Source organism: Giraffa tippelskirchi, chromosome 12 (genome assembly GCF_054371585.1).
Source record: "Giraffa tippelskirchi isolate mGirTip1 chromosome 12, T2T-mGirTip1v1.2.pri, whole genome shotgun sequence".
NCBI classification, from domain to species: domain Eukaryota; kingdom Metazoa; phylum Chordata; class Mammalia; order Artiodactyla; family Giraffidae; genus Giraffa; species Giraffa tippelskirchi.
The window spans coordinates 139,059,325-139,081,429 of record NC_137286.1 but is presented as its reverse complement, the minus strand read 5'-3'; the positions used below and the strand labels follow the sequence as shown (position 1 = coordinate 139,081,429).

The 22,105-nt window shown below is 45.2% G+C and overlaps 1 protein-coding gene across 1 annotated transcript in view; it reads left to right on the top strand.

Moving 5' to 3' along the window:
* The window catches only part of DOCK9 (dedicator of cytokinesis 9), a 355,717-nt gene extending 345,777 nt beyond the window's left edge, over window positions 1-9,940 (top strand). Inside the window, exons 17-22 of the mRNA XM_081548928.1 lie at window positions 1,068-1,117; window positions 5,627-5,734; window positions 5,857-5,965; window positions 6,526-6,669; window positions 7,911-8,018; window positions 9,154-9,940. Coding sequence (XP_081405054.1) covers window positions 1,068-1,117; window positions 5,627-5,734; window positions 5,857-5,965; window positions 6,526-6,669; window positions 7,911-8,018; window positions 9,154-9,345 — 711 coding nt within the window. The 3' untranslated portion in view covers window positions 9,346-9,940. The remainder of the gene's footprint in view (window positions 1-1,067; window positions 1,118-5,626; window positions 5,735-5,856; window positions 5,966-6,525; window positions 6,670-7,910; window positions 8,019-9,153) is intronic.
* Window positions 9,941-22,105: the final 12,165 nt, after the last annotated feature.

Below are 22,105 nucleotides of genomic sequence, written 5' to 3'. Positions count from 1 at the left end.
GTATTAGATAATCCTCAATTCTTGCTTCTTCAAGGACATAGTCATCTGACTTCCAGTAAAGGTTTGACTGGTGGATGGGAAGCGTTGATAGGAATTTTACAAATTTTAAAAAGAACTTCTGGGCACAGTATGGTGTGTTTGAACACAAGTTACACAGTACCTGTGTGCATTCTCAGAGTCTCTGAAAAAGAGTGACTGCATCAAGTAAAAGCAATAGAAATGCGTTAAAATGATTTCATGACAAAATATGGGCATCTAGATATTCTGTTCAGCATATAAAGAAGCTATGACAGTGTAGCTGACCTAGTAAAGGAGTTGTGGGTATTCTGTAAGGTGAGTTTCGGTGAGCTTCTACAAAACTGCAATACGGAATTAAGACTTGTTGGTAATGTGTGTAACAGGGGGCTGTTGAGAGGCTTGCCCTAAATTCTTAAGGGAGCAGTGTTCTGTAGAATGACCAAAAAAGCAAGCCTAAAAATTGTAAAGGCTTATGGAACTCTGCTCAATATTATGTGGCAGCCTAGATGGGAGTGGAGTTCGGGGGAGAATGTATACATGTTTATGTGTGGCTGAGCCCCTTCGCTGTTCACCAGAAACTATCACAGCATTGTTAGTTGACTATACCCCAATACAGAATGGCTTCCCAGGTAGTGCTAGTGGTAAAGAACCCTCCTGTCAGTGCAGGAGACATAACAGACATGGGTTCAATCCCTGGGTCGGGAGGATCCCCTGGAGAAGGAAATGGCAACCCACTCCAGTGTTCTTGCCTGGAGAATCCCATGGACAGAGGATCCTGGCGAGCTACAGTCTGCAGGGTCGCAAAGAGTCGGACACGACTGAAGTGACTTAGCACGCACGCATACTACAAAATAAAAAGGTTTTTAAAAATTGTAAAGGCTCCTTTTAACTTCACGTAAACCAAGGCTGAGTGGTGGAGCCTAGCAAATTTAATCACGATGCGCTTAGCTCCTAGAATAAATGCCCCCAGCACTCTCCTTCTCTAAAGCCTGAACTGTTCATCAGAACTTATTCTAAGGAGTTAGATTTGATAATGTTTTCTTTCTCAGGTAAAAGATGGCCTTAACCAGAAGCCAGAAAAAGGGAGAAATGGAATCAGGTGTGTGTACTTCTTTAACACTCGAGTTATATCAGCTTCTTATGGAAGTAATGTGTACCCATGGTAAAATCCAGCTGTAACAAGGATATCAAATGAGAGTCTGGTGTTCCCCCCAAGAATGTAAGGATGGTTCAGTATTTTTTAAATCATAAATAAAATCCATCATCTTAATATACTAAAGAGGAAAATCTACATCATTAAATCAGTTGATGCAGAAAAAACATTTGATAAAATTCAGCATCCATTCATTTAACAACCCTCAGCAAACTAGGAACTGAAAGGAACTTTCTTATTCTGAAAAAGTACTGGACTTCCCTGGTGGTCCAGTGGTTAAGAGTCTGCCTGCCAGTACAGGGGGCACAGGTTCAAGTCCCTGGTCAGGGAAGATTCTCCATGCCACAGGGCAACTAAGATTGCTCCACAAGTACTGAGCGCACATACTGCAACCACTAAAGCCCCAGTACTCTAGAGCCCGCACTCCGCAACAAGAGAAGCCACCACAATGCCTGTGCACCACAGAAGAGTAGCCCCCGCTCACCACAACTAGAGAAAGCCTGTTAGCAGCAACAAAGACCCAGCACAGCAAAATAAATAGAATTTTTAAAGTCCCAGCTAACATTGCACTTAATGGCAGAAGTCTAAATGCTCCCCGCCAACATCAGGAACTGGGTCAGGTCATCTACTCCATTCCTCTTCAAGATCCTTGCGGATGCTAGTGCCATGAGGCAAGAAAAATAAGTACAAGCATCTAGATTGGAAAGGAAGAAATGAAACTCCCTCTACACACAGAAGGCATGAATGTCTACATCACAAGTCCCATGGACTCGATAGCAAAAACTCATAGACTCACTAAGTGAGTTTAGAAGGGTTACAGGCTACAAGGCCAATGACAAGACAAACATATTTGTATATACCAGCAATAAATGATTGGAAGCTGAATTTTTGAAACTATACCTTTTACCATCACTTAAAAAAAGTGGTGAAATACTATTTATAAATCTTATAAGACACATGTGGGATTTGAGAGCTGAAACTACAAAAGGCTGATGACAAATGAATGAAGAACTAAATAAATGGAGAGATATGTTGGTTTCACTGATTAGAAAACTTAATACAGCAAAGATATCAATCCCACCCCAAACTGATCTATAGGTTTAATGCAATTCCTGTCTCAATTGTAGCATTAGTTTTTTGGTTTATGATTTTTCCAGTTTTTCTGAGATATAATTGACAAAATTGTAAATATTTAAAATATACAACGTGATGGTTTGATATATGTATATGTTGTCAAATATTTGCCACAATCAAGTTAATTAACGTATTTGTCCCCTCAAAGTTACCTTTTTTAAATTATGAGAATGCTAAAAGATTTAGTCTCTCAGCAAATTTTAAGTATATTATATAGTATTAATTATTTATAGTTACCATGCTGTACTTTGGATCCTTAGAAATTATTCATCTTAAAACTGAAAGTCAGGACTTCTCTGGTGATCCAGTGGTTAGGACTCCCTGCTCACGCTGCAGGGGGCCTGGGTTCGACTCCTGGTCAGGGAACTAGATCCCACATGCCACAACTCAAGAGTTTGCATGCCACAGCTAAAAGGATCCCACGTGCTGCAACTAAGACCTGGTGCAGTCAAATAAATAAATATTTTCTCAAAAAACTGAAAGTTCATGCCCTTTGACCAACATCTCCCTTCCCCATTCTCCCCTTCCTTGGCAACTACCACTCATTTTTTTTCACCGAGGTGTTCACCCCAAAGAAATGGAAATATATATCCACTCAAAAACTTGTAGATAAATGGTAAAAGCACAGCGGACAAAAATGTAGAAACAATTAAAATGCCCATCAGCTGATGAACAAAATGTGGTCTGTCCATACAATGGAATATTATTCAGCCACGAAAAGGGGTGGAGTACTGCTGTCTGCACCTTAAAGACATTATACTAAGCTGAAGAAGCCAGGCACCCAGACCTCCTGCTGTGTGATTGCATTTACATGAAACAGCAGCATATCCACGGAGAGAGAAAGCAGAGTAGTGGTTGCCAGGGGTTGGAGGCGGGAGGGGGCGTGGAGAGGCACTGCCCGTGGGGGTCGAGTGTCCTTTTGGACTGATGAGAACTGGGACTGTTGTGCTAGTTGCACAACCCTGTGGCTATAGTGAAATCACTGAATTGTAGGCTTTATTTAAAGGGGTGAGTGTTGCTGGATGTGAATTCTATCTCATAAAGCCTATTTATTTCTAATTGGAGAGGAACAAATATCTCTGTCCCCCAGTTAATCTTTAGGGAACTGGTCCCATTGTGTCATTTTCTCAGCTGGTACCCACCCTCCATACCTCCTCGCATGATCACTTTGTAGTTTAGATCCTGGTGCTCCTAAGAGGCCAAAGCCAAGGGTCCCTTAATGGGACCCTAGGATTTGCCTAGTCAAATCTCTTAGAGCTCAATAGGTCTTGAACCTCTGCTTTCCTCACCCTTCAAACAGCTCAGAATATGTTTGCTGCTTATGCTTTACTATTTTCTGTGTGTATATGAAAACACATCTGATATTTGTGATGCTGTGCTTTTTTTTTTTTCCCTGGATGATTTCCATTCTTACTGTTATCTCATACCAACCCTAAGACATTTGTCAGGTAGGCAATAGTACTCAAGTGTTAGGCTAATGTTTTAAGTCTTACTTATGTCTTATAATATACAAAGCCAGGCCCCAGGCCCAAGGGTCTACTCCTAACTTCATGCTATTTCCACTGTCTGTGTTTCAAATGGTCCATCTTAGTCTTCTGTAAAAGTGGCATTTACAGTTTGGAGCAGAATTCATTCTGTTAGGCTCCTGTCGACTTCCATCAGGTTCAGTTTTCTACTCTAGTCACCTGTCAAATGACACCAAGTCAAATGCCTAAGGACTTTTGGACTTGAATTTCATTCATAAAAATGTTCCCTCAGTCCCTGGAATTTGACCGATATTACTTATTGCCACAAACGTAGATGAAACTTGGCCACTGATGACAAAAAAATTAATAGTCCATCTAAAGAAGAAATAGAGAATTTTATTTGGGCCGATCTCAGAAGTATAACCCAGGAAGCACTCTTCCAGAAAACTCTGGGACCTGCTCCACTTCTTAGAAGTCAAAGGTACTTCATTTATACAAAGGTACGTCAAAATATACATTTTTGAAACAAAAGATTATACATCAAAATGACACACTGACATTTTTGCATCAGACTCACCAAAAACACACAGGCCAGATCTGAATGTACAAAGGGAGCAGGTAACCATGACCCCTTACTGAATAAGGAAACAATGTTATCTTCTAAGGACTCACATTGCTGGCATCAGAGCAAAGAAAACAAAAAAGCACTGGTCTCTGTGGGGGGGCCAGCATTCTCACCTTTGAGGAGGTCTGGTTAATGTCTAATGAAGACGCATGCCATCAGGGAGGGCTCGGTGTGGGTAAGGAATGTGTTAGGCTTCCTTTTCTTGTCCTGCCTTGAAACATAAATTTTATTCCATCACCCGGTATTTTATGGATGTGAAAGTTACATTGTTCTTTATGGTACTTAAGTATATACCATTATCACTTCTCATTCTCTAAATTGGGTGATCTGTAGACCTTCACTCGCCTCTCTGTCAGAAAAGACCCACCGGTCTTACTTGGGGCAGCCCACTTCTCCTCCCTGGGGCAGTATAAGAATGTCAGAGTCTTCTCTAGCCTGGAACATTTGAGGAAGGGATCTCTAACCATTTGTCTCCCTGGTCACCACCTATATGGTCCTTTGGAGGAAATAACAGGTCCCATGGAAGCTTGGGCACAGGGGACATTGCAGAGACTAGAAACCTTGGGATCCAGCACCCAGTACTACTGGGTATTCCATTCCCAGCTGTGTTCCTATGGGATGCTGGTCACTGTTACTCTATGATATGCAGGCATAGGTCTCTACCGTCTAAAGGGAATTCCTTAAAACTCTCTGCTTCCTGGGCTGGCCCAAGTCATCCTCTCCACTCCTCGGAGCCCCTCCTTGCCTGAGGGTGCTCTTTAAAGGTAAAGGAAATAATTAGGCTTCTCTGACCCCGAAAAGAAGCCCCAGTTGGAGACTGACTTTTAGGTACTCAGCAACTTCTGCTTTTGGTCGTTCAGTGCTTTGGCTCTCAAGTTTCTGGAGTAAGAAGCCCAAAGACATGGCTGCCTTTTGGAAAGAAAAGAGATCAGCACCTATTTCAACCCGTATTTAATATCCCCAAATATCACTGAAATAGTTCCTAGTTACAAAGTAGTTAGAAGAGTTCCCAGCGTTTTACAGTGTTAAATAAATTCTTTTAGGTGTGTTCTCATGAGCAGGCGAGCAAAGACAAACCTAGACTTGGTTCCTTTCTGTCTTTATACTCTAGAAGTCTTCTGCAAACATCTTAAATTCCTCCCAAAAGGAAACAGAGCCCAGCTTCAGGTGCAACATACTGTGACCTAGAGCAAATAGTCAGCTCACAAGACAGATGGTTTTCTGTTTCAGATTCGTAAATGCTTTTGGCGAGAGCTTCAACGTCACAATGGATGGGGAAATTTACAACAATGTCTCCAATCACAATGCCAGTGAATATCTTTTTTTCTCTTCTGGCGTGTAAGTACCTACAATGGCCACTTTGCTCTACAGTTCAATGGTTTCCAGCCTTTTTCTTTAAATAGTACATTGAAGGTTTCAATACCAAGGATGTTAACCTATATTAACCTTTCTTTTTGTAGAAAGAGCTTCACAATAAACTCACCAGAGATTTCACAACAGTGTGAAAATGAGTTCAAAACATCCTACCTTGAATTTGGTAGTGCATTTACCTACGTAATCACCAGGAAGGTTAGTGACTCACTGCACTGAATCAGACGTGCCACTCAAACTTTATTGATGAGAGTCCTTGCAAACAGAACATAGGAATGATTTAATGGAGTAATATAAGGGTCTGTATTTTAAACAGCTTTAGGATTAATTCAGTTCACTGCTAATTATTTAGTTTATCATTGCCTTAAGTTCGCTGTTAGAATAAAATTACACAGATTGACTTAACTCTAAAAGTTCACATTGACCAGTATCTGATGCTTCCTCGTAGACTCTTAACATAGACTTTGGAGACTTTTAGTTCAAAGAGCTGGGAATGTTTTCAACAAACCTGACTTCCAAGCTACTCTCTCGTTGAAGAGGAAAAAGCTAGTGAACAGACTTTCAAGTCCCACCAAGGCCATCCAAGTCCAAGGATAAAAGGCAGTGTTGCATGTTTACATTTACAAGGTGTACTTTCTGGATAGATTGTATGAGGTAACCCTGAAGGTCCAAGTTCAGTTGGCCATTCTGCGTGATTTGTATTCTGGAAGCGGTCCTGATTTTCATGTCTTCTTCTTGTTTCTGCCTTCCTGGTTCAGAGTGACGGCTGCCCCGAACCAAAGGCTTTCGGAGATATCGCCCCCAACACAGTCAGCATGGCTCTGCAGATCCCCCAGTACTTCCTCCTCACCTGTGGCGAGGTGGTTTTCTCCGTCACCGGACTGGAGTTCTCCTACTCGCAGGTTTCCTGTCTGTTGTCTTGTACAGCCTCTCCTACAACCCCGCCTTCCAAAAATGCTGCTTGGACTTAGTAATAAGCTGGAGTAGCCATGTACTTACAGTGTGAAAGAAAACTCTAGAAATGTAGGTAGATTATGGTAGATTCTACTGAACGTGGTTTTAGAGATTACCCAGTCTTATTTACTGATAAGAATATTACTGTTTAGGGAATTCCCTGGCGATCCAGTGGTTAGGACTCTGTGCTTTCTCAGCCAAGAGCACAGGTTCAATCCCCGGTTAGGAAGCTGAGACCCCACAAGCCTCATGGTGAGGCCCCCCCCGAAAAAAGGATTATTACCGTTTAGCATTATGAGTGTCCACCTATAGGTGTCTGAATTCCCAGTTATATGATAGAATTTGGGGTCCTAAGTAGGAAAAACTCTATTAATGACCATTACCAGGGTCAAGATGGTCAATGGCTTCCATGTTCTCAAACAACCCCATTCATAACAGCGTCCACATACAGGTCTGTGTCCTCACTGTCTTTAAGGTTCACTTGAGGTCTCTTTGAAACTCCCAGTAAACCCACCGATTATGGCCTCACTCTTAAAAGTTAAGAAATAGTATTGCTTTTGTGAATGTTAGACTAATGAGGCACATTTTGCTGATACCTGAATTAGAGCTTAGGTTCTGAACTGTTTTATCACAATACGGTCAGAGCTGTCATAACCCCCACATGCCTAATATCTTCACATTTTGCAGTAAAGACTGTAAATATGAGCCGGATGATCCTTTTCTGCAATGACCTCACAGTCTAGTTAAGGAGATGACTACAACACAGGTGACAAGAGTTTGTTTGGTGAGAAGTTTTGGTGACTTGGCAGGAAAACTCTCCAAAGAGCAAGATGACAACACAGCAGCCTCCACTCAGAGTGAAGATGATGTCAGGCTGGGTGGCTTTGTTTGAAAATTCTTCTATGGAGATAGAATCGGTTCATCTGTAGATTCGTCAGTTTCCTTAGGATGCTAACTCTGCAAGCATGCAGAGAGTGAAGAACAAAGGACTCTTGTGTGCTCATACAACATGAGCATTTGGGATGTCTCGTCATCCAAGTGATAGGCCTTTTTGCATTTAAACCAACCCAGCTCTTAGTGTGCCTTTGGGGGGTCGACAGCCTCGTTAAGGGCATCGTTGAGTTAGGCGTGATCTCCTGCTCTGAGCTTAGCATCTGAGTTGGGACTCACTCTGTCTCATTTCCTTCAGGCTCCTTCCAACATGAAGTCGGTGCTTCAAGCAGGATGGCTGTTGACCGTGGCAGTCGGCAACATCATTGTGCTTATTGTGGCAGGAGCAGGCCAGTTCAGTGAACAGGTATGGATGCAAACAGAGATCGCGTGTACCTCTGTCTTGTCTGTTGAGGACCCTCCCTAGCTGTCTATATATACACATGGTCATCTCCACTAATGGCCAAATAATACCCTCAGACCCAGCCAGACAGAACAGTTCCCAAACACCCTCACGGCCAAGCGTGTGCTCATTCTTCTTATTTCTCCTTGGTGTTACATGGCCAGAATATAACCAGATGTAACCACGTGTGGTTAACAGGCTGTGCTGTGCTATCTGTGCTCAGTCGCTCAGTCATGTCCGACTCTTTGCAACCCCACAGACTGTAGCCCACCAGGCACTTCTGTCCATGGAGATTCTCCAGGCAAGAATACTGGAGTGGGTTGCCATGCCCTGCTCCAGGGGATCTTCCCGACCCAGGGGTCAAACCCAGGGTCTCCCGCATTGCAGGCAGATTCTTTATTGTCTGTGCCACCAGGGAAGCCTGAGGTTAACATACTGACACCCTAATGTCATTCACTATCAAAGGAAACGTCTTTTCCTAGCTTCATTGAATGCAGCTTAATGGCCCCAAACCAGGCATGTTATCCAGAAAGTTTCATAACACCTAAAATTAAAACCATTCTAAAGGTTGTCACAATTTTTCCCATTAAAATGAGGGCTTTTCTGGTTCTAGGATTCTATCCCTCTGCACTCAGCATCTCTGCCTTGTAAGAGAGCTGTCCCTTAGCCCATCAGATTCATTACCAACCCCACCAGGACCCATTAGGGTCTATCCTGCCTGCTCTTGACCATGAGATGGTATTGCTAAAGGGTGATTTAGAACATTTCAGCACATTCTTTTTCCCTGAAGAGTACTGCCTGCTGTTCTCTTGGTCCAGCTTTTTGCCTTAAGACTTGGGTTTTTAGAAATTTTTTTCTCACTTTCTTATGGGTGTCTGCACTCCAGAGCTGTTAGAAGAATGTTATCGTTACACTTGGGCATTCAGGAAAAGCTGGCCATTCTGCATCTGTGGCCATAGCCTACCAATTTTCCCTAACAACTTCATTTTCAACAGCTTCAATCTGGATGTCAAAGAAAAACTACCTGCAGTGTATACGTGCATTCCTATAACCTGTACTGTTTTTGTGTTTTTCCTGCTCCAACTCAAACTCTTCAAAGTGGGCCGAGTACGTTCTGTTTGCGGCACTGCTTCTGGTCGTCTGCATAATATTTGCCATCATGGCTCGATTCTATACGTACATCAACCCAGCAGAGATTGAAGCTCAGTTTGATACGGATGACAAGAAAGATTACTTGGAAAAGAGTAACCCGTACGCCAAGCTGGACTCCGTCTCACAGACACAAATGTGAATGTCAGGAAGTAAGCGGAGCCGGGGCTGGGCCCAGGGTGTGCCCAGGGGTCTGTCCCCTGGGGGCAGGACACTCTGTTGGGTAGCCTCTGATGGGGAAGACTTCAGAACTGTGGACCAAACCAAGACAGCTGCTTTCTAAGCAGCCAGCAATGAACCTGAAACTCCAAAAGAAGTCCTTTTGTTTGTTTGTTTTTAGAGAAGTCTTATTTAAAGCACACACACACACACACACACACACACGCTTTTATAACAGAGTCCATACTCTGCCTTAACTCCTTTTCCTAACACCCAAATAAAGTTATTTTGGACTAACTTGAATTTTTGAAATGGTGGCAAAGTTCCATACTGTTTGCATTCGCACACTCTGTGGAAACAATGTTAAATGAGGCAAAAAGTGAATGGTTAGGCTTTTGAATGGTACATATTCATAATAAGGACCGGCTGGTATTAACTGATAACTTGACCTTCTGTTTTTAGTTTTTTTTCCATTCCCTACCTCTTCGTAAATTATGTATAACTCGAAAAACCACTCGGGTAAAGACAAGTCATGATTTTTGGAGTTTCAATGGTATGAAATAAACTCTCATTCTCAAGAGTAAGTGTCTGTGTATTGGGGGGGCAGGGTAAGAACCCCTTAGTGGGCTTCCTGACTATATAAGTGGCGCCCGCTCATTGGAATTTCATCAAAACGTGATAAAAGCATGAACAAAGCAAGGCCCACAGACAAGAAATTCCAGAAACAGGAAATGTCAAGGTTTGCTTCTCTTAGTCCTGCTTTTCTCAGGGGTATCTCTAACCTACACTTCTCTTTTATTTTTAGAAGCTTCCTATGTGCATATTTCTGTACCATCTCAAAGGATTTATCTCAATACTCATGAGCATTTTTCTGCTTGAATAAAAATTGTTCCAAAATACTGTAAACACTCCCTGCCCAGTCCATCCTATAGATATTTATCATACAACCATTCCCAAGTGTCAGACCCAGAGTGAGTCTGCCTTGACACTCCCGTAAAAAACAAGCAACAGTTTATTTCAGACGTGCGCCCAGCTGTGAATGTGGGCACGGGTTCCTGGGTTTGGAGCTTGGATCTCCGAGACGCCTCTGCACAAGCTGATCGTCACACCGTGGAGACGGAACGACGCGGAGACAAAGTCCAGAGTGAGAAACAAGAACGCGATGAGCAAAGCTTGCTGAGGGATCTCTTCAGTCCTTTGGAGCAAGTCCTCATTCTCAACTGAGGAGGCTCTTTCTTCCATGGATATGTCACCTTTCTCTCCACTCACTGCGATCCACCAGCTTCCGTCTCCTGGAATGCAGTGGGTTCTCTTTCCCGTCAAAGGCAAAAGAAAAATCAGATCCTGAGACACTTAACCCCGACCCACCCTTACTCACGTGCCCCTCCTGGCAAAGTCCTCTTGTCTTTGGGGTCCAGGCCACCGGTTTTGTTACTGAATTAAGTTGCAATGGGCTTCCCTTGTGGCTCAGCCGGTAAAGAATCCGCCTGCAATGCGGGATACCTGGGTTCAATCCCTGGGTTGGGAAGATCCCCTGGAGAAGGGAAAGGCTACCCATTCCAGTATTCTGGCCTGGAGAGTTCCATGGAGAAGTCCATGGTGTCGCAAAGAGATGTGACAGAGAAACTTTCACTTCACTTTGAGTTGCATGGACCCTGCTTGAGCCCTCGCCCAAGCTGGGTTCAAGTAGGGAAGTAGCGAAACTGAAGCTGAGATCGACAGAGTGAGCACAAACTTTATTCAGTAGCCAAAGAATGGAGAAATGGAGACCAAGTTCACAGATCAACTTCTCACCCTCCTGGGAGAGATTTGATTTCAGGGTAACGACAAAGGGGGGTGGAGTGAGGCTGATGATGGGGAAACATATGCCATCTACCCCGGCGGGTGGGGGGAGGGCCTTTTCAAGGAAGTGGAGTGCCACTCTGTTTATCCTTTTCTGGTCCTCAGTGTCCGGTCATGGCTGTTCGTAGGGGTGTCATTTAATATGCTAATGATGCTAATGTAGTAAAATCAGTGTATAATAAGACTCAGGGTCTGTCAGAGATCACATTCTGCTGCCATCTTGGTCCCAGCTTGTTCCATCTGTTTGTTTGTTTATGGCTTCCTTTCTTATCTCTAGACCCTTTAAGATTTTTGCTCATGCTTGCTAAAGGTATGGTTGGCAGGTTTTGAGCAAAAACATGTTCCTGTTGCCCTGACAACAGTTTGGCTGTCTCTCTTCTGCACTTCCATCACTCACCCCTTGGGTATTGAGACTATCCAGCTTTCCCTGGATCAGAAGCTCTCTGACCGGAAGCTCTATATCCTGTTGTCTGTTTAATTTCCAGAAGTTGGTTGGCCTCTCTGTGTTAAATGCCAATTTAAAATCTCTCGGACTGAGAGGAGTGAAATGGAAGAGGCTGAGAACTGAGCATTCGGCAGTGATTTGAATGACCTCGTTGACAAAATCTAGTATGAAAGACTAGCTCTAAGGGCCTATGACTTTTGCCTCCCTGGTCATTTCTACCCCCAGCTTACACAGTGTGCCTTTGATGGGGGAAACCAGCAGTCACGAAGATAAGCACTCAGCTTCATTACCCTACTCTTGTCAATAATCCAAGAACTCCTCCTAAATCCTCAAAAGATACTCTGGTCCTAACACTTCTTACAACTGCAGGGTAACATGGGCAGCTCTTCACCTTGCAAAGCTCATTTTCCTCTCCTACAAAGTGAAGAGACCATGAGACAAACAGAAGTCTTTGCAATCCTTTGTTTCAGGGTGCCTGACACACACCAGGCTTCCAAATGTTGAGTGGAGACTTGCTCCTCGATTGACTCTGATATGAACACTGACCATGCTTTACAGCTGGACAGGAACCACAGCTGCGTGATCTCCATGGCCTTTAAAGGATAAGGGGAAGGCCTGAGGGGCACCAGCGCACTGTGATCATTAGAGGTGAGTTTTCAGAGTAAACTTGCCGTAATCTTCCCGTTTCTTCCAAACGTAATCAAGACTGATGGGAACCACCATGGGTGTTGTAGACTTTGTTCACAAGACTTTGACCAGTGGCAAGTGTCATGGGGCAGGAGTGGCCGAGGGGGACACATGGGGCCATATCCACAACCTCTGGTCTTCTACCCTTTCCTCAGCCCCTATTTTTTTGTGCTTTACACCTTTCTCTAAGTTCTAGGCTGATCAGTGTTTAACCAAAATAATTCACTGACTTTAATGTTGGCTGTGTTGAAGTACCAGCCTATATGGGTTGGGAGAATGTCTGGGGTGGAAATGAATTCCTTGGAAATAGCAGGATTTCATTGCTTTTACCTAAAAGTCAGAATATTGGGGGGTTTTCTGTTTTGTTTTTGTTTTTTTATTTTTATTTTATATTAGAGTATAGTTGATTTACAATATTGTGTTTCAGATGTACAGCAGAGTAATTAGGTTATTCATATACATATATCTATTCTTTTTCAGATTCTAATCCATGTAGGGTATTATATTGAGTAGAGTTGCCTGTGCATATTATACAACAGGTCCTTATTGATTATCCATTTTATATATACTAGTGTGCATATGTTAATCCCATACTTTCAATTTATCCCTCCCTTTCCCTTTTCCCCTTTGGTAACCATAAGTTTGTTTTCTAGGTCTGTGAGTCTGTTTCTGTTTTGTAAATAAGATTATTTGTATCATTTTTTAGATTCCACATGTAAGTGATATATTTGTCTTTTTCTGTCTGACTTACTTTACTTAGTATGATAATCTCCAGGTCCATCCATGTTGCTGAAAATGGCATTATTTTATGCCTTTTATGGCTGAATAATATTCCATTGTACATATGTACCACATCTTCTTTATCCATTGCTCTGTTGATGGGCATTTAAGTTGCTTCCATGTCCTGGCTATTGTAAACACTGCTGCAGTGAACACTGGGGTGCATGTACCTTTTCAAATTATGGTTTTCTCTGGATATATGTGCAGGAGTGGAATTCCTGGATCACATGGTAGCTCTATTTTTGGTATTTTAAAGGGACCTCCATACTGTTCTCCATAGTGGCTGCACCAACTTACATTTCCATCAACAGTGTTGGCAGAGAAGGCAATGGCAACCCACTCCAGTACTCTTGCCTGGAAAATCCCATGGATGGAGGAGCCTGGTAGGCTGCAGTCCGTGGGGTCTTGAAGAGTCAGACACGACTGAGAGACTTCACTTTCACGTTTCACTTTCATGCATTGGAGAAGGAAATGGCAACCCACTCCAGTGTTCTTGCCTGGAAAATCCCAGGGACGGCAGAGCCTGGTGGGCTGCCATCTATGGGGTTGCACAGAGTCGGACACGACTAAAGCAACTTAGCAGCAGCAGTAGCAACAGTGTCGGAGGGTCCCCTTCTCTCCACACCCTCTCCAGCATTTACTGTCTATAGACTTTCTGGTGGAGAATATTTTAAAAAGTGGTTATAATGTCCACATGAGTCTTATCAGCCTATTCTTGTTTTGCTTCCACAAGCCTCCATCATGCTGTTGTTTTTTTTTTCTTTTTGGTGGTGGTTTTTTATTTCAGTGTACTAAGATATTTATTTTGTGGTCTATTTTAGAATTTTTAAAAAGTTACTTCATTAAATGTATGTTCCAGTTTGATTTTTGTTAACCATTGTAGCCATGCACTCTGGACTTTTTTTTTTGCAGCTTCATGTTTTTTTATGACAAATAATAGTGGTTAACATTTACTGGACACTGAATATGGGCAGATGGCATGTGAAGCACTTTACTGTGTCAAGTTTACAAGCATGTGGCCTTTGCAACAGCCCTATAATGTAGATTACTGTTATTATTCTGATTCCACAAAGGAGAAAAAATAAGAACTGAGAAACCAGGTAATCTGCCCAAGGTCACATCCACCGTCTGGCTCCAGAGCCCAGGCCACCAACCACTACACAAACCTGTCTCTCAACTGCCAATGCTAACTGGACAGTATGGATTAAATGAATTTAATCCTTATAACGATACTAAAGAATGTCTTAATGCCCCCATTTTAAAGATAGGAAAACTGAGGCATAACCAGCTTAATTAACTTGCCCACAGCCATGTAGCCGGCACAAACCCAAGCCCGTCTGAGCAGGGACGAGTGCCTGCCTCCTCATCACCAGGCTGTCCAGTCTCCTTTCACATTGCCAAATGCAGACATGTGATGGCAGGGCTGATGTACCAGGTCCAAGAGCAAAGGGGGACCGGCCTGAGGGGCCTCAGAGAAACACGGTTCACCTGATACCCAAGTGGACACCCCAGGCCTGGCCTCGGTGAGCGAGAGGGGCGTGTATAGGGAGGAGAAACTGGGAAGCCCTGCTCTCAAAGGATTACATGGAGAAGGATTAAACATGTTTGCCGTCTTCGAGAGAGCCAGGCCCTCTTGTAAAGATCTCATGACGTTCTGGAAACACCGGGACCCCCTCCCCAGTCGCTCTGGATTTTGCACGCCTCCATCACCAGGGGGAGTCCATCACTGGCTCCTCCGGTGTTGTGGCGATCAGCTCTGAAGCTCACCATGCCGGGCCCAGGGTCTCAGGTGCGGGGAAGCCAGCTTGGGAGGTGGGGCATGGGGGTGAGCCACAGAGGAGGGGCCAGCAAGCCACCGCAAGAGCCTTAGAGGAAGAGCAGGCTGTTTTGTTCTCTTTTTTTAGTTGTGGCAAAATACTGGGTTGACCAATAAATTCATACGAGGTTTTCTATAAGCTGTGATGGGGGGGAGGGGCATGGGCGAACGAACTTTTTGACCAACCCAATACATACAAAACAAAGTTCACCACTGAGCCATTTTGAAGTTACAGACTCCAGGGGTGTTAGGAGCATCCACGTGGCTACACAGCCGTCACCACCGACCCACTCCAGAACTTCTTTGGTCTTGCAAAACAAATTTATCCTCATTGAACACCAACTCCCCACTACTCCGCCCCTCCTCCTGCAATTCTCCTTGCAGTTGCCTCCCTCCTGTGATGTTGGAGGCCTGGCAGGCTTTCTAGAGAAGTCCTGGGTGTCAGAGGCCTCAGCTCACCCCCAATCAAAGGCGATCAATAAGACAGAGCCTGGGCCGAGGGGTGTCAGTGAGGACACAGACTGCCTCCAGCCCCTGCAGCCTTGTCCCCACTTCCCAAATCCTGCTGACCTCTGATTATTCAGAACTCCAGGGTTTTGATGGAATGTTTGGCTTGTGCTAATGAAACTTGGAGACTCCGCGCTGTGTGTGCATGCTAAGTCGCTTCAGTCGTGCCCAACTCTTTGCAATCCCAGGGACTGTAGCCCGCCAGGCTCCTCTGTCCATGGGATTCTCCAGGCAAGAATACTGGAGTGGGTTGCCATGCCCTCCTCCAGGGGATCTTCCCGACCCAGGAATTGAACCCACATCTCTTATGTCTCCTGCATTGGCAGGCGAGTACTTTACCACTAGCGCCACCTGGGAAGCCCCTGGAGGCTGCATAGATAGGTTTAAAGGGGACAGATCTGTAAGGCTGCTGTCCTGGTGCCCTCTAGACAGCCTTGCACTGGCCAGGCTCTGTCCTGTTGACTGCCTTTGATCAAGGGTGAGCTGAGACCCCTGACATGCAGAACTTCTCCAGAAAGCCTGCCAGGTCTCTAACATCACAGGATGGAGAACATCCTTGTGCTTCTTAAGACTGGAGGCCGCTGTGAGGCCCTAAGAGCTTTCTGCTCATGCAGGAGTCAGAGGATGGGTCCAGACGACGGGCCTTTGTGCCTGGGGACTGTCCTGTCCTCAGCGCTGAGTGAAGAAGTGTTTCCCTGGACACTTTCAATTTCATGCGCAGCTCCTAAAATGGTCTCTGCCCCCATCACCACAGGTCAGAGGAGGGAGGTGCAGGCCAACTCACAGAACTCCCTCTGACAGGTTTCCCAGCTTTGCAATTACCAGCAAAAAGGTGCCGGGAGCCCTTCTCTAAACGGCCCCTTTGGGCAGAGAAGACATTCCCAGCTGCCCCCTGCTGTTCAGCGGGTTTCTATCTCGGTAAGACTCACCCTCAGTAAGGCTAACCTGGAGTAAGTCTAACCTTCAATAAGTCATCCATCCTAACTTGGGTCCTTGGTTTGGTTTTCAAACCTGCAAAGAATTCTTCATACATCCCACTCAGCTACTAACAGCACAGCCCATGTGTGTCTAGTAAGTCTTGAGGACCTACAGCAGGCGGCCCAGCTGGGAGGGAGCGAGGGAGGCCTCACTTTGGAATTCACGCTCTTAGAAGTGAAGCTCTCCCCCCCACCACACCACTGTCCCCTCTTTCCCTCCCTCCTTCTCTCCAGCCCCCCATCTCCTAGCACCCCCAGGCCAGAAAGAGAGGCCTCACCAGAAAGCCAACCCTGATGGCGTCTTGACCTTGGACCTCCAGCCTCCAGAACTGTAAGTAAATGAATTCCTGTTGTCGAAGCCACTCAGTCTGTGGCATTTTAAGGCAGCCCAAGCTGACTAATACAGGGGCCAACTGTCCCTGTCTGTCAGGCACTGAGAGCGGGGGCTGTTCTGGGACATTCTTGGGCAAACTGGGACAGGTTGGTCAGCCTGATTTAGGAGACAATGCGTGTAAAGTGTTCGGGCTTCCTACAGTGCATGGCAAGTAGTAAGTGCGCTATAAATACTCACAACTATTATTTCATCCCCTCAACTGTCTAGTCAGCACCTACACTGTGCTCAATGCAGTTTAACATACTAGTAGTACAAAATAGATAAAGCCTGCTGTCGTGGAGATGGCGAGCATTTACTGAGTCCCCAGACCAGATCATCAAAGTCTAGCTGTGATAGGTTGGTGCAGGGATATGTCAGAAAGGGACTACCAAGGTTGAGCCGGCCTGGGCTCTGGGGGGGTGGCCCTCGGACACTTCTCTCTGCTGTCCCCCAGCAGAAGCCACCAATCGAGGCCGTCACTTCGGTTGCTTCCTGCTTCTAAAAAACAGAAGCCTGAGAAGCTGGGTAGCACTGGGGTCCTGGTTAAATGACCACAGCTGTTTTACCGAATGGCCCTGGGCAAGCCCTGCCCAGATTCTTCCGTTTGACTAAGCAGAAAAGAAAAAAGTAAATTGAAAGTAGCTCAGTCATGTCCGACTCTTTGTGACTATATAGTCCATGGGATTCTCCAGGCCAGAATACTGGAGTGGGTTGCCTTTCCCTTCTCCAGGGGATCTTCCCAACCCAGGGATTGAACCCAGGTCTTCCACATTGCGGGTGGATTCTTTACCAGCTGAGCCACAGGGGAAACCCAGCAATACTGGAGAGGGTAGCCAACAAAGATCCGTCTAGTCAAGGCTATGGTTTTCCCAGTGGTCGTGTATGGATCTGAGAGTTGGACTATAAAGAAAGCTGAGCGCTGAAGAATTGATGCTTTTGAACTGTGGTGTTGGAGAAGACTCTTGAGAGACCAAGGAGATCCAACCAGTCCATCTTAAAGGAAATCAGTCCTGAATGTTCATTGGAAGGACTGATGCTGAAGCTGAAACTCCAATACTTTGGCCACCTGATGTGAAGAGCTGACTCATTTGGAAAGACCCTGATGCTGGGAAAGATTGAAGGCATGAGGAGAAGGGGATGACAGAGGATGAGATGGTTGGATGGCATCACAGACTCAATGGAGTTTGAGTAAACTCCGTGAGTTGGTGATGGACAGGGAGGCCTGGGGTGCTGCAGTCCATGGGGTCGCAAAGAGCCAGACACGACTGAGCGACTGAGCTGAAGCCTATCCCTTCTCCAGTGGATCTTCCCGACCTAGGAATCGAACCGGGGTCTCCTGCATTGCAGGCGGATTCTTTACCAACTGAGCTATCACGGAAGCCAGGCCATCACCAACTACTTGCCCGAAAGTTCCCCAGTTTGGCCACAAGATGGCAGACGAGAACATCCTTGGGAAAACTTGGGACAACGTACCAGTATTTTTTTCTAACGTTTCATTCTTGGGACTGGCATGAATAGGTTCTGTTCTCTCTGGAACTCGGATACAGATTCCAGCAGGGGTCGCTGTTCCCCGATTTGGCACCAAACAGCATCTGGAAGCCACTGGCTTGGTGTAATTGGGGGAAAAAACTCACGTTTATCAAGCACGTCAGTTTGCATTATTTAACTTACATCCTCATCCACTCATTTATTTGTACGGTACATATTTATTAAGCTTCTCCCATTTTCCAGACACTGATATAGGCCAGGTAAACTAATAAATGTAGTGTCAGGTGTTGATAAGCGTTATGAAGCAAAAAATAAACTGAGTGAGGGGTGAAGCCTGATATTTAGAAGGAGTAGCCCAGGAGGGCCTCTCTGAAATGGTGACATCTGAGCAGAGATCTGCATGGAGTAAGGGAGCAAGACAGAGGAAGAACATTCTGGAGGATCCTGACAAGAGCAGGTGCTTGAGATGGCAATAGGGTTCGTGGGTCTAAGAGCAGCCATGAGGTGCCACGTCCGGAGTGTGGTGAGCAGGGGACGAGGGCGGGGCGACCAGATTGGTCGTCTAGGGCCTTTGGGGGCCGTGATAAGACCCGGGATTCTTTCCTGTGTGTATCGGGAAGCCGTCAGTGGTTCTCAAGCTGGGCTGCTCCTTAGCATCATCTGAGGAGCCCCAATGCCTGTGCCTCCCTAGACCCAGGTTCAGCATTCTGGGGTTGTAGCCTGGGCATCTGGGTTTTTTTCTAAACACAACAGGGAGTATCAGTAACAGAGGCTGACACACAGCTTTCACTATCATGCAAGAGCACAATAGAAGCTGTCAAACGTGGTGGAAACACTCTGATCCTGTGTGCCTTTGGGAACAACTTTGGAGCTAGTGAGTATATGGAAGCGTGGTGTGGGTCACTAAGGACGACTATTCAAAACTATGAGCTTTAAGCTGGAACTCCTGTCTCCCATCACCACTAGTGAATCTTTCCTGGGGAAAATGCAACTTCTAAAGCACCGTGAGTCACTCGAAGGTGTGTGATGACCAGCGCAGTAAGCCAGATGGTACAGCTGAAACACGGGCGTGTGTCTGTTAAATTTGTCAGGTGTGTTTAGATGTAAACTCTCCAAGACACCGTTCCGATTTCCTTGGTGCTGTTGTTAGAACAGATTATCAGGTAAGTGTGTTATTTAGTAGTGATTAAGTGTGTGTGAAGCCTTTTGACTGGTCTTTGAAATTTCTATCTCATTGCAGTTAAAAAAATTTCAAAGGATGGTGGGCCCTAAACAATGTGGTTTGAGCAGCAGAGCTAGGAAACAGCACTGCCTGCACGAGCCCTTCTTGGCTCTTCTTCAGTAAACAGTGGTGCGAGGCTTTCAGGTTACCGTTCCCTTGGTCAGTAACTCGGCAAGACTGTGTGCAGAGTGGCCGGTCACCTGCTACCCCAAGTTTATTTTGACAAGATAGAGGTGAGGCACCCAGAAAGCCTTCTCACCAGGGATTTGGGTGCATGAAATCTGTCCTCACCCACCTGAATCAAAATGATTGTCCAAACACAATCCGTCTTGAATACTCTGTACTAATGCAGTATATTTTTTTAATTAGCTTTTTAAATCAAATCAGTTCATGCAGTCTAAAAAGGCAAAGATCTCTACAAGACTTGTTTTGCAAAATAGCAATCCATTTTCCCTCCCCCAGCCAATTTCCACTCCCTAGAGGCACTGCTTTGAACTGTTTCAAATAGTCTGAGGGTTTATCTCCAAATAGCATGCTTACATAACTACTTGTTGGTTTCTCAGTTTTCAACTGTATATATTAGCTTCCTACTGTAGACCAAAGGAATTTAGCTATTCTTCACAGACCCTGATACTGGAGAAGATTGAAGGCAGGAGGAGAAGGGAGCGACAGAGGATGAGATGATTGGATGGCATCACTGACTCAATGGACATGAGTTTGGGCAAACTCCAGGAGATGGTAAAGGACAGGGAAGCCTGGTGTGCTGCAATCCATGGGGTCGCATAGGATCAGACACGACTTAGTGACTAAACAACAACAACACACATACCTTGCCATTTGCACCAGCTGCAAATGCACACTTGTATCCACCCAATATAGCTTTATAGTAATTTTAGTTAGATTTATTTATTATTATATTAAATTTATTTAGTTAGATTATTATATTAGATTTATTTAGTTAGGTTAATATTAATATTCCAGGACTTCCCTCATGGCTCAGATGGTGGGGGAGCTTAACCGTCTGATTCCACATGCTGTCTCACCTTCATGCATGCTTCCCGAGATGCTAGTGCTGCTGATTCTGGAGATGGGTGTGCATGGGTGTGTGTGCGATTTGAGTTATTGTATAGCTTCCTTACTATACAACTTTGAAGCCAGCTCTCTGAATGGGCTAAGTTACCCTCATCTATCTGCTTTCCAGCTTCTAAACTTGTCAATACTGACTTCTCTCCAACTCTTTGAATTGGTACATTAAAAAAATTCTCTTTTCACCATCCTCACTGTCATTTCGTGAGTTGATGGCGTAGATGTGAATATTTGTATTCAGTCCTCATCTCTATCCAGAAGCCCACTGCCTCCGTGACCCAGCTCTATAATTGCAGCCTTTCTTCTGATTGAACAGACTTGCTGTCTCTACTCTTTCCAGCACCTTATTCCAGATGCCTGGAAAAGCTGCTTTCTCCCCGGGTCTAGTTTGGTGACCTGTTCTTCCCAAACCCTGCAGAGATTAGCTCGCCACCCCCCCCCCCTCCACTCTCCTGCCATTGGACTTCAAGCCATAAGCCAGTTTGTGGCATCTACTCAGCACAGACCTGGTGGAGCTGAAAATCCTGGGATCCGGGGAGAGTAGAAGTCATTTATCCCCATAGATATCCTGACACTGAGAACCAGGCGGCCTCAAATCCTGATCTGGCCACCTCACATCCACAAAATTTGTTTTCTGATTTGTTTTTCACTTTTCCCCATCTGCTTAGACTTAGAAAAAGGGAAAAACACTCATCATGTACTTGCCTTTGACTGCAAGTAAGAGAAACCCCAAGCCACACTGACGGAGGTAACATGGACCTTTTTTTTGGCTACATGCTTGAAAGTCCAAAGAGGAGACAGGCTTCCGGGCTGGCTGAGCCAGCTGCTCTATGATGTCATCAGTGGCTCCGTTCTTTCAGTCTCTATTTCCTTTCAGTTTTTCCTCTACCCACATCATTCTCATTTCATTCTGAAACTGATTCCCCTCGGGGTTATAAGGGCTATGCTGGTAGCAGTAGTTCTGCAGTCATGGTCAATGTCAGTGCACACGTGACAGAGAAGAGACTTTCAACTCAAAGTCCTTCCCTTCATGTGCATCACATGCCGACCGACTACTGCACTCATCACTGTTAGCAGAGAATGTGCACAACCGGCTCAGGTCTGGACGGTGGGGAGGTTCCTCAGGAGACCGGGACAAGGCAAAGGAAGTGAATGTCTTAAAACTAGGGTGGTGGTCATGGGGCCAGTTGAGAAAGAAGAGTTTTCAGGGGGACTTCATTTGAGGTGCTAGGAGAATCAAGCAGGGGAGCATCTTGAAGGCAGGGGAGGAAGGACCAGTGGAGGAGAGTTGGGGGCAGGAGAATTTGGAAGGGGAGAAAGACGCCTGGGGGCCCTACATTGCTCAGGCCCTGGTGTGGGTTGAATTGAGTCCCCAAAAGGAGAGGGTATCCACACCCCATTTCCTGGGAACATGACCTGATTTGGACATGGTCTTTGCAGATGTCATCAAGTGAAGGTGAGGTCATCCTAGAGTAGGGTGGGCCCTTTATCCAATATGATTGGTATCTTTTTTTTTTTAA